At 46.4% G+C, this 16913-nt stretch overlaps 1 protein-coding gene across 4 annotated transcripts in view; it reads right to left on the bottom strand.

Moving 5' to 3' along the window:
* Positions 1–625: 625 nt before the first annotated feature.
* The window catches only part of b3gnt2b (UDP-GlcNAc:betaGal beta-1,3-N-acetylglucosaminyltransferase 2b), a 32720-nt gene continuing 16432 nt past the window's right edge, over positions 626–16913 (bottom strand). For all 4 annotated transcript variants that reach the window (XM_055638883.1, XM_055638882.1, XM_055638881.1 and 1 more), the window contains exon 2: positions 626–2675. In XM_055638883.1, the coding sequence (XP_055494858.1) occupies positions 1478–2665 (1188 nt within the window). In that variant the 5' untranslated portion in view covers positions 2666–2675 and the 3' untranslated portion in view covers positions 626–1477. The remainder of the gene's footprint in view (positions 2676–16913) is intronic.

Consider the following 16913-nt stretch of genomic DNA (forward strand, 5'->3'; position numbering starts at 1 on the left):
TTCAGTATGTTAAAAAATGCCTGTTAGTAAAAAAAGGTCACCATGGAAAAAATTGATACTGGTTTTACTCGTAGGTTTAGTCATAGTAGGTTGTAGTTGATCGGCATGTTAGTCGTAGGTAATCGAGGGTAGTCGAAGGTAATTGAAGTTAGGCGAAGGTAGTCGTAGATAGTCTTCATCATAGTCGAAGGGAGGTCGAAGGAGGTCGTCTTCACTCTCCACTATTCGGTGTCCAATTTTTCCCGAAGTTAGTCGTCGCTAGTCAAAGCTGGTCTTCAACATAGTCAAAGGAGGTAGAAGGAGGTCTTCAACACGTCATTTTTTAAAACTCTTCTAAACTCGCCAATTAGGTCGCCCAAGTGGGACCACCCAACAAAAAGCTTTTCACCGAATGTTACAGAACTAAAAGTGAAACAAACGCAGGCATGTGGGACTAGTGTAGATGGGACATGTTGGTCAGTTGGGCCGAAGGGCCTGTTTCCGTGCTGTATGACTGTGTGTGAGCAGCTTGTTGGTGGAGTGTCCAGGATTGAACTGGGACATCGCTGTATAGTGCACCATTCGCTCCAGTTTAAAGAAATCCTTGCTGGAGGATCTTTCATTATATCTTGAAAGGTGACAAGGATTATATTAACCGTTTATTTAGAGACAAGTCACACGTAACAGGTTTTACAGACAAAATAATACACCATATATTTTTCATTTTAAAAACAATTTGGTCTTGGATCTGAATAAATAAAATGGCAGGCACTTATCCACATAAACACAGGAAGCACACATGCTTACATATTATGGAGAATGTCCAGCAAACATTTAATAGACTGGCAATAATCTCCTGCTAGTCCAACATTTGTAGAAAACTTATGGATTTTTTTTGCCACCCACACAAACATTTAAATAGCATTGACTTTCTATTCAGAAATTAGATTTATTAAACAAAATACATTGACATTCTTCTTTGAAGACATGAAACATTCCCCTTCCTGATGTACAGCACATAATGAAATATAACTGACAGTGAATCTCTAACATGATCTGTTTGCACACAATTTAGAGACATTATTCTGCTCATGGCTACATCTGCCCAGTGCAACAATCTCATCATCTCGTTGTGCCACAACTTTGATTTGGCTTGATGCACTGAATAAACACCATCTCCTGGAATTCCTTCTGATAGGGAATAGGAAGAATCCTTGGCCGAGGATGCTGTGTTGGAGAGAGACGCTGGACATTTGGAGTCGGTGAAATTGTTCTGTAATTCAGTGAGACATGGCGTTTAGGGTCAAACGTACACTCCTTTGGCCCACGATGTCTCTCCGTGATGCGGTATCCTTGGAGCCTCCTTCAAACAGATTTTGCACCGTTTATTCGCACTTGATATCATTAAGTGATCAACTATGCAAAATCAGAAAACATTCCGCATCCAATAGAAACTGGTATCAAGTATCACAACCATTTCCTTCAGTGGAATCTGAGACTAACATTTCAACTGAGGATCTTGCAGCCTGTTCCAGATCCTTATCATTTCTTGAGGACTCCTGCTGTGGACTAATATCAAGTTTTTATACGCACACGTAACATGTCTATCTTTTTGCAAAATATCAAAAGTCCTGAAACCCTTGTGTTTCTCTGGAGCTAGGCCAAGTTTTCTAAGGCACATTCCAGTGTACACATCATCAATTGGATATAGTGCAACCTGGTATGAGATGTTATGAAGTCTCTTTGCCAAGTATCCAGAGTAGAGGAAGCCACCACCACCTGCATACGGTGGGTACACACCCTCAAACATGCTCTCAGGAACATAATACTTCAGTTTCTTCTCTCGATGAGGCCCTGCATTTGTAATAACATCACCAATAAACAGATCTTTAGCTTTATTCTTATCCAAAGTATCTAAATATTCAAGTATTTGCATCGTATTTACAAAGACATCATCATCTCCTTTAAAAATGTATTGAATATTGGGGCATGATTTGCTGATCCACTCTAAAAATAACACTTCCTTTAGTGTTAGATTAAAGAAGGTGTCTCTGTAATCCCACAGGAGAATGTCTTTGTGCTGGTTACTCTCGAACTGAAGCATCTCGGATAAGTCGGGAAAGTCATCTGCCTGAGACGACTTGCCCAGTAAAAATATCCGAGCAATGGTCTTGTTTCTGATTGTGGTCTCATTGCCCCATGACTGGCGGATCGCCTGCCGCCTGTCAAAGTGGGACTCCAGTGACTTTATAGCCAGGAGAAGCACAGGGTTATTCTGGCATTTGGCCGGTTGGTCAATGATCAAAGGGTAACTCCTACATCGCAAGTAGGTGAGGAAATCCTTGAAGCGGTCGGGAAGACTATCAAAGTTGATTATCTCCTCCTTGATGCGTGAATTAGGTTCACAGGTGTACATGCTGGTGATGTTTATGTTCCCCACCACGGTTCTATTGTGCAGGGCTGCAGTCACAGGGTTGTACAACTCATCTAGTCTGTGCTGTTCACGATTCCAGTACGGTTTAATCGGAACCACAGATTTCCAAAATCCATCGTCTGCAATGATGAGCTTTTTAGTCGAGTTCTTATCTTCCTGATCGCTCCATGAAATCTCCACCACGATGTAAATGAAGAAGTTGACCATCAGCATGACCCCCACCAGCTTTGTCCGTTTACGTCCCACACTCATTTTCTCATAACTGTAAAACAAAAAAGATATTTACCAAATGCATATGGAATTAGATCTTTTTAAATGTACTTTTATAAATTAGAATAGCTACTAAAATGCCGATGGCTAAATGCATAGAAACTTAGAAAATAGGTGCAGGTGGAGGCCATTCGGCCCTTCGAGCCAGCACCGCCATTCATTGTGATCATGGCTGATCGTCCCCTATCAATAACCGGTGCCTGCCTTCTCCCCATATCATAGAAACATAGAAACATAGAAATTAGGTGCAGGAGTAGGCCATTCGGCCCTTCGAGTCTGCACCGCCATTCAATATGATCACGGCTGATCATCCAACTCAGTATCCTGTACCTGTCCTTCTCTCCATACCCCCTGATCCCTTTAGCCACAAGGGCCACATCTAAGTCCCTCTTAAATATAGCCAATGAACTGGCCTCAACTACCTTCTGTGGCAGAGAATTCCACAGATTCACCACTCTCTGTGTGAAAAATGTTTTTCTCATCTCAGTTCTAAAAGATCTCCCCCTTATCCTTAAACTGTGACCCCTTGTTCTGGACTTCCCCAACATCGGGAACAATCTTCCTGCATCTAGCCTGTCCAACCCCTTAAGAATTTTGTATCCCTTGACTCCACTAGCCCCAAGAGCTCTATCTAACTCTCTCTTAAATCCACCCAGTGATTTAGCCTCCACTGCCCTCTGTGGCAGAGAATTCAACAGATTCACAACTCCCTGGATGAAAATGTTTTCTCACCTCAGTCTTAAATGGCCTCCCCTTTAAAGCATTAATTATTTTATTGATTCTCTCATGGTATGTGGCCAAAACTAAAGCCTCCCCCTTTATATTCCCCCCCCTCCTTCCCCTCCTTTATATCGGCCCTCTACACCAACTTCCAATGAACCCTCTACGTTCCCTGTTTCGATGCAGAGTTTTAACCCAAAACGTCGACCACGTTTTCCCTCCACAGATACTGCCTGACCCACTGAGTTCCTCCAACACTTTGCGATTTGCTCATGAATCCAGCATTTGCAGTTCTTGTGTCTCCACTATAAATGGAGCGTTACAGAAAACATAGAAAAATAGATGCAGGAGTAGGCCAGTCAGCCCTTCGAGCCAGCAACGCCATTCAATATGATCATGACTGATCATAAACGGTTTTCTCCCCATATCCCTTGATTTTGTTAGCCCTAAGAGCTATATCTAACTCTCTCTTGAAAACATCCAGTGAATTGGCCTCCACTGCCTTCTGTGGCAGAGAATTCAACAGATTCACAACTCCCTGGATGAAAAGGTTTTCCTCATCTCAGTCCTAAATGGCCTATCCCTTATTCTCCCCTGGTTCTGGACTCCCCAACATCGGGAACATTTTTCCACAATCTAGCCTGTCCAATCCCTTATGTTGTTATATGTTTCTATAAGATATCCTCTCATCCTTATAAATCCCAGTGAATTTTAGACCAGTCGACTCATTCTTTCATCATATGTCAGTCCCGCCATCCCGGAGATTAACCTCCTGAACCTGCACTGCACTCCCTCAATAGCAAGAATGTCCTTCCTCAAATTAGGAAATCAAAATTGCACACAATACTCATGGTCTCACCAGGGCCCTGTACAACTGCAGTAGGACCTCCTTGCTTCGAAACTCAAATCCTCTCGCAATGAAGGCCAACATGCCATTAGCTTTCTTCACTGCCTGCTGTACCAGCATGCTCACTTTCAGTGACTGATGTACAAGCACACCCAGGTCCCGTTGCACCTCCCCTTTTCCTAATCTGACACCATTCAGATAATAATCTGCCTTGCTGTTCTTGCCACCAAAGTGGATAACCTCACATTTATCCATATTATACTGCATTTGAACACTGGCGTGCCTCAGGGCTGTGTGCTCAGCCCTCTACTCTACTCCCTCTTCACCCACGACTGCATCCCTATTCATGGCTCCAACTCCATCATAAAATTCGCTGATGACACCACGGTGGTAGGACTGATCAGGGACAACAACGAATCAGCCTACAGGGAGGAGGTCCAGCACCTGGCAGCTTGGTGTACCAACAACAACCTTGTCCTCAACACACAGAAGAAGACGAAGGAAATCGAAGGAGGCGGCAGACACACCCCCATCCACATAAACGGGACCGAGGTGGAGCGCGTCCCCAACTACAAATTCCTCGGGGTGCACATCTCTGAGGATCTGTCCTGATCCCTCAACACTGATTAAAAAGGTGCAGCAGCGCCTCTACTTTCTGAGGAGGCTCAAGAAAGTTCACCTGTCCCCCCCAGATCCTGTCCAACTTCTACCGCTGTACCATAGAAAGCATCCGGACCACCTGCTTCACGGTATGGTACAGCAGTTGCACCACAGCTGACAGGAAGGCACTGCAACGGTTGGTGAAAACCGCTCAGCACATCATCGGTGCCCCGCTCCCTGCTGCCATAGCTGTCCTTCACCGCACACGGTGTCTGAGACGGGCTGGCAAAATCATTAAGGACCCCGCACACCCCAACCATGGACTGTTTGCCCTCCTCCCATCAGGGAGGCGGTACAGGAGCTTCAGGTCTTGCACCAGCAGACTAAGGAACAGCTTCTTCCCCAACACCATTACCCGGCTGAACTCACAGGCCTCGCGCTATCCCCCCCCCCCTTCTCATCAGTATTATTTATAGTTTATATAATTTACAGTTAAGCTCTTATCATCAGAATATAGCACATGTTAATCTTTACACCTTAACAACTACCTGTATATATGTATATGCCTATGTACATACACCAATATATCCTCATTTGTATATATTGTCTTCATCAGCACTTTACTGCTTTGCGCTCTGGTTAGATGCAAAACTGCATTTTGTTGTACCTGTACTTGTACTCTGTGCAATGACAATAAAGTTGAATCTCATCTAATCTACAATACGATACCGTTTATTGTCATTTGAATCTCAAATGAAGTTCAAACGCAATTTGGTTTCTGCAGTCATACAACAAGAAAAAAAAAATCTGCCCTCTCACCCAACTTATCCAAACCCTGCAGCCTCATCACAGCTCACACTGCCACCCAGCTTTGTGTCATTCGCAAACTTAGAGATGTCACATTTAATTCCCTCGTCTAAATCATTAATATATATTGTAAATAACTGGGGTCCCAGCACCGAGCCTTGCGGTACCCCACTGGTCAATGCCTGCCATTCTGAAAAGGACTCATTAATCCCTACTCTGTTTCCTGTCTGCCAACCGGTTCTCTATCCATGTTATTACCCTACCCCCAATACTACATGGTACAGTGGCGGCGCCTTAACGGCAGCGGCTTAACTACAGTCATCTGTCTTTTTTTATTTTTTGTCTTGTTAAATGTATGTCTTGAGTTAGTTTTTATTTTATTTTTTTAGCTGTGTATGTGGAGGGGCTGTGGGGGAAACCGTTTTAAATCTCTTCCCTGTGCAGGGACCCGACTATTCCCTGTCGGGTCTCGGATGTCGTTGGGCCTAACATCGTGGAGCCGGCGGTGACCTCCGGCCGGGACTAACCCGAGGGCTCCAGTTGCAGAGCCTGCGGAACTGACATCGCGGAGCTGGACAACTTCGGAGCGGGAAGAGCTGTGGTGGCGCGCGGCTGTGACCCGACCTTTGGAGCTCGGAGGCACTGGCCGCAGACCCGGTGGACGGGAACATCGGGAGCTCGCAGGTCCCTGGTGGGAGACCGCTTTTCCGAGCTCCGCAACGGCGACTTCTCCCGCTGGAACCGCGGGTTTAAAGGACACGGAGCCGGGGCCTAACATCGCCCGGCGTGGCTTAAACGGCCTCAGGACTTACCATCGCCCGCCGGGGGCTTTAACATCGGAGCCCCAGTTCGCCTCGACACTGCAGTTGGACTGCTGGACCACGGGAGAAGGAACAAAGGGAAGAGATAAAGACTTTGCCTTCCATCACAGTGAGGAGATGTTGGAGACTCACTGTGATGGATGTTTATGTAAACTGTGTTAAGTGTCTTGGATTGTTTTGTAATGTAAAAAAAACTGTAGAAATGATATTTCGTTCAAACCTAGGTTTGAATGACAATAAATTGCATTCTATTCTATTCTATTCTACATGCTCTAATTTTGCACACTAATCTCTTGTGCGGGGCCTTGTCAAAGGCTTTTTGAAAGTCCAGGTACACCACATCCAGATACACCACATCCATTCCATTCTACTTGTTACATCCTCAAAAAATTCAAGAAGATTACTCACGCATGATTTTCCCCTTCACCATGCTGACTTTGACTGATCCCGTCACTGCTTTCCAAATGCGCTGCTATAACATCTTTAACAATCGACTCCAGCATCTTCCCCACTACCGATGTAAGGCTAACTGGTCGATAATTTCCTATTTTCTTCTCTCCCTCCTTTCGTAAAAATTGGAGTTACATTGGCTACCCTCCAGTCCACAGGAACCGATCCAGAATCCAGAGGACATTGGAAGACAAGATCTTGCACAACAAGATCACTAACTAAACCTTCCTCATTACACAATACCCAGTCTAGGATGGTCTGCCCTCTAGTCGGTTCCTCTACATATTGGTTTAAAAACCCATCCCGTATACATTCCAGGAAATCCTCCTCCTCAGCACTGTTACCAATTTGGTTGGCCCAATCTATATGTAGGTTAAAGTCACCCATGATAACGCTGTACCTTTGCTACACACATCCCTATTTTCCTGCTCAATGCTATCCCCAACCTCCCCATTGTTGTTTCTATGCAAAGTAAACAGAGAGAGATTAAAGTATGGTTCTGACCTATAGGCTGCAACGTAGAGCATTGTAAGGTAGCATGCATCACTCAAGAGCAACCCTGGAGCAGACCACATCCCATGGAGGAATCCAACAGAATATCACTAGTTCAGCTCGGGAAACAGAAGCTTGGATGGCTTCTGAAGAGGATGGGGGGAGAAACCCACTTAAGGACATCAACAAGTTATCTACAAGAGGGGAGCCACTGCAGTCTCCATTAGAGTGAACCACTTCTTTATATTGCTGTGGATTAGATCCGTCCAAAAATTACAATCTTCTGAAAATTAAAACAAACTAAAATAGAAACTCGGGGAAATTTTTTTTTAATTAAAAAGAAAATTGAAATCTATAATTGTCGAATGGATATAATGGAAGAACAATTATAAATCTCCTTTAATTCACTGAAATACAAATGGCATTATGTGCATCTACCTGCCTAAACCCAGTCTTACAATTGTCCTCCCCATTCCCATTAAATAAATGCTGTAAACATTGGCTTGTATTAAATATTACAAATATCCCTAATTACTTTTCAACCGATTGATGTGAAAGTTGCCGGCAGATAAGAACAGTTCAGTCTGTCGCCACGTTGACCAAACAATACCAACATTATTTGTTGTGCCAAGTAACAGCTCTGAACACTTCTCAAATAAAGCTTTAAGTTGTGAAAATTGCAGCAAATATGACAAAATAGATGATGCAGGTGAGAATGTGGTATTTACACAATAACAGGCACTGCTCTTCTGTACTCACAACCGTTCTGCTCAGAAACCAACGCGGTAATGATGCAACTAATGGCCCTGTCCCACTGTACGAGTTCATTCCAAGAGCTCCCCGGAGTTAAAAAAAAAATCAAACTCGTGGTAAGCACGAAGAATGAACGTAGCGGGTACGTCGGAGCTCGGGGACGTCTCTTAGCGGCTCGTAACGCTAACTCAGGTACTCGGGAAGACTCGCTAATGGCAGGTAAGCAAGGGAAGACTCGTGAAGATTTTTCAACATGTTGAAAAATGTCCACGAGAGTCCCGAGTACCGACGAGCGGCCATTACCGTCAATCTCCGAGTTCGAATCAGGGCAAACTCGGGAGAGCTGTTGGAATGAACTCGTACCGTGGGACAGGGCCACAAAGCTTCAAAATGAAAGTTAAATAATAAATATAGTGCAGTGGCGGCTCTTGGGAATTCTATTCACTTTCAGTCTTACATGATGCATGGTGGACACAATATTGTCACGAGGGTAACACAGCGGGACAGTCAGCATCTATGGAGAGAAGGAATGGGTGACGTTTCGGGTCGAGCCCCTTCTTCAGACTAATGTCAGGGGAGTGGGCGGGACACAGATAGAATGTAGTCGGAGACAGTAACACTGGTGGGAGAACTGGGAAGTCAGAAGGATTTAATTCATTATCTTTCAGTTAAGGTGCCTTTAGAAAAGTGCATGCATAATATATTGAAACGTTACATAGATTGAATGTTGATTTTGTTCGTTCGGAAACCTGATCTTAAATCTGAACTGCAGAAAGCATGAAGTGTGACAGTGCAGTGGCAAACAGTGAACGATTTAATGCAGAATCTACAGCCTGAAATATCCTTTAAGGCAGTGGTTCCTGTAATGTATATAATGTAATTAGCATATGTTATGTCTAGTGCGAGGGGACTCATGGTGGCATCCTACAATAAAGTAGCTTGTTAGTTTACTCCTGTATCTGAGAGTTCTTTTGAGTCAGTTCCAAGTACCTCAAAATACACTACAGTTCCCAACCTTTTGTAGTTCACGGTCCCCTTGGGCTCTTTAATTTTTTTGTGGCCACCCCCCCTGACATTATTAGCGGAAAAAAAGTGGCCCCCTTCATTGAGTCTGTGGCCCCCTAAATCCCCAAATTTTTCTGTGGCCTCCCCCCCTGAAATTTTGGGGCCATATGGCCCCAGGTTGGGAATCACTGCTTTAAGGCACAAATGCCTGGCCAACATGATAACGTTTCTGATGTTTGATAAAAGTTCTAAGATTGTCAAACAATAATTGCACTTTTCGTCATTCAGAACAGCAGCAGAACACGAGAGGAACTTGGTGAGGGGCCTGTATCAGACTGTAGGATTCCCTCACATCGCTGCCCAGTCCCACAATCATACAATGGAAAAACTAGAGGCAGCAGGGACAAGACTAACAAAAGATTAGAACCTTTATCAGTATCGGCACCGTGGTACGGAGACACTTCAAACAGCAAGCCGAGTACAAATATGGGGCAGCCTGAGTCAGCAGTCATGTGCAACAACTCAAGTTGTGGACAGCGATTACTGAACTTGGAAGAGAGGATGTTCACAATGTCATTGACCTTGTTTCTAAAGAGGATCATGTCAGACCATCAGAGGCACTGGAAATGCGATCATCTCCAGGGAAAGAAATCCAATGACCATGTCTCTGTGCCAGGCATCAATCAGCATGAACCTCCTCCTCCCAGCAGCCACAGAGCTGTCTCCCAGCCACAAAGTGGACCTCATCCATCCACACGCACAGATCACACCAACCCTTCAGTGACAACTGCAAGGGCAAGGGGCAGCATCAAACCACGACGACCAGCTGACCAACCACCAGCTTTATTCACCAGCAACTAAAAGGGGCTATCATGATACGGTATTGGTCATTGTCTCAATATACATCAACCTCTTGTTATGGAGTACAAGCTCCAACCTAGTCGAGTATTCCACTATGCATCATTTATATATTTAAAAGCATTTCACCTTTTCAAAATCACACATTCGGCCCTGATTTTGTTGGTGGCTGAAGCTCTTCTCCATTCTGTGTGTCTGGGCTGATGGAACACAAACCTTGGCCGTAATCCTTGGGTCCACTGCAGACCCAATCTTCACGAGGACCAACGTCAAGCAAGGATATGGTTACCCATCCCAGCTCCAGGTTTGCTGTTGCAACACTGCTCCTTATGTCCAACAGGTTCCTTGCTGCTGTGCAGGACATTTACAATGGTTGGGCAACAGCATGCAGGGCTGTCAGTGGTGGCCAGGAGCAGGCGCTGAGCTCCACACACCACACCCATTCACTGAATGAGCCTTCAACTGACAATTACTGCAAACTAACCAGAGCCTGAAAACAGGGTCACTTTCACCGCCTTGGGATTTAGCCGTCAGAGAATTGGCAAAAAGCTTACTCCCAACTCTGTGTGTGGGCACAGCTTTTGATAGTCTGAGGAATATCTCATGACCATGTAGGCTGCAGAGTGCTTCACTATGGCACCTCACACCATTGTTCAGACCCGAACTGCCTCCACAACATTCCCCAAACCACAGGCAGGGTAAACAAACAGAGCAAAGACACCTGCTAAAAGTATTTGCTAAATGACAGCGTCTGTGACAAACACTGACATTATTGCCTACACCCTTCAACTCATTGTATGCCCCAGGCAGTGATACATCAGCCGGGCCAGGCATTAAGGCTTCTTGCACGTCTCACATTCCCACCGGCTGTGAAACGCACCTAATAGGAATGGCCCCAAGAATACACAATGTGTCAGGACAAACAGGCCCAACCTTCATTGTCACCTGTGCCAATGTACAGCCACATTCATGTTTTGCGTACAGATCAGTAAGACTATTGGCATCCCTGGTTCAGTACAACAATGACCAGAAACAGCCCACTGAGTCGAGAAGCAAAGAGTCTCTGGGCTTTGGTTCCACTCTGATCATAGAGGCCCATTGCTGCCATCACCTCGATCCAGTCGGCCCTCTCCTCATAGAGTCATAGATTGATACAGTGTGGAAACCGGCCCTTCGGCCCGACTTGCCCATTCTGGCCAACAGTGTCCCAGCTACACTAGTCAGGAGCACAAACAGGTTCAATCTGACTGTGTTTGGCCCATGTCCCTCTAAACCTGTCCTATCCATGTCTAACTGTTTCTTAAATGTTTGCGATAGTCCCAGCCTCAACTACCTCGCCCGGCCATCTTCAAACTGGGGGGGTGGGGGGAGGATTGATAGGCAGAGGATACAACAACTTTGTAACAAGTGATAGAGGTGATGGAGGTGGCTGCTGCTTCCAATGAGCGAGCGTGGACATGGAGAGGGTGGGTGGGGGAAACTGTTGGCAAGGCCAGTGGTCCCAGCACCCCCCCCCCCCCCCCCCAGGGCCCTCAGGTCCTGCCTCAGTCACCTGGTGAATGCAGCTGGCTGCCTGCTCTTGGCTCCCGAGTCAGGCATTACCTTGCACTTGATTAAACGTTATTCCGCTTATCATGTAAATGGCTGGATGTAATCATGCATAGTCTTTGTGTTGGCTGGTTCGCACACAGCTGTACCTTGGTACACGTGTCAATAAAGCCAGCCAGTGAGAAAGCAGCCACGTTCTGACACCCGTCTTCCACTGAATGTAACTCTCATCAGTGCCAGAGGCGGCTGATGGTTACAGCAGCCTGGCCAAGTCGCTGTTCTACTTCTTACAGAGTTGACACCGTTGATGGTGGGAGTCAGTGGAATGAATCAGTCAGGTCCGATTTCCAACGTACAATTGCAATTGTTCTCACAGGGAAGTGTTGCAACTGTAAATAGTTGCCTTCACATTCCTTACACACAGGTACTGGTAGAAATGCTTGGGGCCATGACTACACCAACCGACTCTCCAGCTACAATACCTGATCACAGTTTCAGAGGCGAGGCAGAGATCCAATAGTATGGGGCAAGACTGAATAACACCGACAACTGTACACAACGTTGGAATTTTCACTGATAAATGTCAGAGGTTCAGAAAGATAAAACTGCTGGAGATGTCCAAGCATCAAGAAGCACGACATGGAACCTTGAACAAAACACAAAGTGCTGGAGCAACTCCACAGGTCAGTCAGCCTCAGTGGAGGGAATGGACAGGCGAGGTTGGGACCCCTCTTCACATGGGAGAACCAAGCTCTTGTGCAAAAGTTTAATTTTCCTCCCACTTGAGTCTTTTCAACCATGATAAAGAACGATTCAGTTCCTCATGTTAACTCAAGTGCTCCTGTATTTCCTGCAGTCACTTGATTGACACAGCCCACACACCTTGATCTGAGACAGTGGCCCCAAGCAGTGGCAACGACGCCCGGTCTGATAATATGCAGTGCAGCCACAACCTCAAGTCAAGTCAAGTGAGTTTATTGTCATGTGTCCCAGATAGGACAATGAAATTCTTGCTTTGCTTCAGCACAACAGAATATAGACGGTAGGTACACAAAATTGCTGGAGAAACTCAGCGGCCCGAAACGTCGCCTATTTCCTTCGCTCCATAGATGCTGCTGCACCCGCTGAGTTTCTCCAGCAATTTTGTGTACCTTCGATCTTCCAGCATCTGCAGTTCCTTCTTGAACAGAATATAGAAGGTGTTTAAGAAGGAACTGCAGATACTGGAAAATCAAAGGTAGACAAAAGTGCTGGAGAAACTCAGCGGGTGCAGCAGCATCTATGGAGCGAAGGAAATAGGCAACGTTTCAGGCCGAAACCCTTCTTCAGACTGACATTGACTACAAAACAGATCAGTGTGTCCATATATCATAATATAAATATATACACACATGAATAAATAAACTGATAAAGTGCAAATAACAGATAATGGACAACCTCTCATGGGGACAGTCCCAGGTCACCACGGGCCCCGGTCACAGGTCACCACAGGCCCCGGTCACAGGTCACCACAGGCCCCGGGAACAATCAGAGGCATGAGGGAGGAGCTGGCCAAGGTCGACTGGAAAAGGATCCTAGCAGGAATGACGGTGGAACAGCAATGGCAGGAATTTCAGTGAATAATCCAGAAGATTCAAGATCATTTCATTCCAAAGAGGAAGAAAGATTCTAAGCAGAGCAAGAGGGAACCGTGGCTGACAATAGACAATAGGTGCAGGAGGAGGCCATTTGGCCCTTCGAGCCAGCACCGCCATTCAATGTGATCATGGCTGATCATCCACAATCTGTACCCCGTTCCTGCCTTCTCCCCATAGCCCTTGATTCTGCTATCTTTAAGAGCTCTATCTAGCTCTCTCTTGAAAGCATCCAGCGAATTGGTCTCCACCGTCTTCTGAGGCAGAGAATTCCACAGATTCACCACTCTCTGTGTGAAATTTTTTTCCTCATCTCCGTTCTAAATGGCTCACCCCTTAGTCTAAAACTGTGGTTCTGGACTCTCCCAACATCGGGAATTTGTTTCCTGCCTCTAGCGTGTCCAAACCCTTAACAATCTTATATGTTTCAATGAGATCGCCTCTCACCCTTCTAATAGGCCTTTCTCACGGGGCGACTTGACGCAAGATGTGACCAGAGTGAAGTGGTCGTGGTCTAGCATGATATCACACGATATAACGGGGGGGTAGACAAAGAGTTCCCACGGCACTCGGCATTTCTGTTATTTGTGCGAGTGACTTGGCCGTCTCCCGAGCTTTCCCGTTAAATCTTGAATGACATTGTAAACTGTCAAGTGTAATTAAATCATCACGTGGCACAGTGATGGGGGAGGGGGGGGAGAGAGAGAAATGAGGGGAGACGTATACACACACACGAAGCAGAGTTTTACTGTGTATGTGGGAGACACAGATGGACTGAGCACAGGACCTCGATCTTACTGTGTGTGGGAGAGGGGGAGAAAGAGACGTACACTCACAGAGGCAGAGTCTCTCAGCCTGCGTGAGAGGGAGGGAGGGAGAGAGAGAGAGGCACACACAAGGTGGATGTGAAATCTCACCTGCCTGTTTCAGTGACAGACACCCACCGCCAGTAAATGAAGACACCCCTCCTCTCCCTCGACTCCCCCACCTTTCCCTCCCAACTCCAGTCCCGTCCCGACCCCCTGGGAAAGTGAAGGGAGCAACAATTAACTGCTGCCTGCCCGCTGAGTTAAAGAGTTCCCACGGTAGTAAGACGATGTTAGTTGCGCCCAAGTTTAAATTTCCAACGTGTGTTTCACAGTAAAGAGTCAGCGCAGAATCCTTGATAATCAAAAACTGCCTGAATCAGCAAGTTAGACACAAAATGCTGGAGTAACTCAGCGGGCCAAGCAGCATCCATCTCTCAAAGAAGTACATGTGAAAAATTTCTCACGGACCATAAAAATGCGGGACCTTTCAGTAAAGTCCCTTTTAAAGATTATAGTTATTTTCTTGAATCTCATTAACATAACTCATGAATAAGTTGATGTCCATATGCGGATGCAAATCTTTATTTTTTAAATTCAATCCCACAGAAGACAATTTTTACTCACCTTCTGTCCCCTCTGTCCAACTTCCGGGTTCACCATTCGCAGGAGTTCCCACGGTACACGCAAGAGTCAGTACGGATATCGCACTGGCCACTACGTGCATAAAATGTTGCAATGTTCAATCACAAGTGTACAAGTCACTCTTGGAGAAATTCAAGCTTGTTTGAATTTTCTCCCGAGTCACCAAGTTACACGAGTGCCTGCCGTTAGCGCCACGGTGGTGCACGAATGACGTACGGTTATCGCAAGAGGTTCCCACGATGTTCAACTCTGGTTAACTCTTGCGTCAAGTCGCCCCGTGAGAAAGGGATTTAAATGCCAGAATATACAAGCGCAGTTGCTCCATTCAATCAACATATGACAGTCCCGCCATCCCGGGAATTAACCTTGTAAACCTTCGCTGCACTCCCTCAATTGCAAGAATGTCCCTCCTCAAATTTGGAGACCAAAACTGTACACAATACTCCAGGTGTGGTCTCACTAGGGCTCTATACAACTGCAGAAGGCCCTCTTTGCTCCTATACTCAACTCCTCCTGTTATGACGGCCAACATGCCATTCGCTTTCTTCACTGCCTGCTGTACCTGCATACTTACTTTCAGTGACTGATGTACAAGGACCCCCAGATCTCCTTGTACTTCCCCTTTTCCCAACTTGACACCATTCAGATAATAATCTGCCTTCTTATTTTTGCCACCAAAGTGGATAACCTCACATTTATCCACATTAAACTGCATCTGCCATGCATCTGCCCACTCACCCAACCTGTCCAAGTCACCCTGCAACCTCATAGCATCCTCCTCACAGTTCACACTGCCACCCAGCTTTGTGTCATCTGCAAATTTGCTAATGTTACTTTTAATCCCTTCATCTAAATAATTGATGTATATTGTAAATAGCTGCGGTCCCAGCACCGAGCCTTGCGGTACTCCACTAGTCACTGCCTGCCATTCTGAAAGGGACCCGTTAATCCCTACTCTTTGCTTCCTGTTTGCCAACCACTTCTTTATCCATGTCAATACGATACGATGGCACTTTATTGACAGATCATACAATATAATACAATACCATTACAGCCATACAATAAAATAAAGAATACAACACACGATAGAGTCCAACATAAAACATCCACACACAACAGAATCAAAATGTTTCCCACTGTGAGGGAAAGCATCAAAGTCAGTCATCTTCCTCGATGTTCCTGATGTTCACCCATGGTTGGGTCTTCCACAGCCCTCCGCAGTCGCCGCTACGGGCAACCCGCCGGAATGATGGAACTCCGACATCGGGACTGGAGGACAACCTCAGCGGCTTGGACCTCCAAAACGGGCGCTTCCCACCAGAGTCCGTGGTTCCCGACGTCCCCAGGCCACGCCGGGCGGAGATTCATGCTGGTGGCCCTCAGCAAAGGGCCCCAGGACTCCGCGAAGTTGGAGTCAGCACCGCCCGCGTTGGGAGCTCCACGATGTTGACGCTACAGGCCCAACGCTCCGGAGCTTCACACGGCGAACCAGGTAGGTATCGCCCGTTCCGCGGTGAATCCAGCGCTGCGCCGCGCCGCCGATGCCGAGGTCCGGTCCCCGGTCTCCGGCAGGAAAGGCCGCTCCGATCCAGCGGGTAGGCCACGAGGAGGGGGGGCGATGACCAAACCCGGAGAAATATTTGCATCACCGCCAGGAAGTGACTGGGAAGCGGGTTCCCCCTTGCCCTCCCCCACATAAAAAACTAAAGAAATCTCCCAAACTATTCAGACAAACTAAAATTTAAAAACAGCTAGAAAAAAACAGACAAGCTGCAGGCAGAGGCCGATGCCCCCAATACCATGTGCTCTAATTTTGCACACTAATCTTGTGCGGGATCTTGTCAAAGGCTTTTTGAAAGTCCAGATACACCACATCCACTGGCTCTCCCTCATCCATTCTACTTAATGATTGATTCCAGCATCTTCCCCACCACCGATGTAAGGCTAACTGGTCTATAATTCCCTGTTTTCTCTCTCCCGCCTTTCTTAAAAAGTGGGGTTACATTGGCTACCCTCTAGCCCACAGGAACTGATCCAGAGTTGAGAGAACATTGGAAAATGACCACCAATGTATCCACAATTTCTAAGGCCACCTCCTTGAGTACTCTGGGATGCAGACCATCAGGCCCTGGGGATTTATCTGCCTTCAGTCCCAACAGTTTACCTAAAGGGCCTGTCACACTTGCGGGTCCTTGGCGCGCAAATTACGCGACCTCGCGGTTGCGTTGAGCCGCAATGGTCCGG

The sequence above is a fragment of the Leucoraja erinacea genome, chromosome 8 (assembly GCF_028641065.1).
Source record: "Leucoraja erinacea ecotype New England chromosome 8, Leri_hhj_1, whole genome shotgun sequence".
NCBI lineage: Eukaryota > Metazoa > Chordata > Chondrichthyes > Rajiformes > Rajidae > Leucoraja > Leucoraja erinaceus.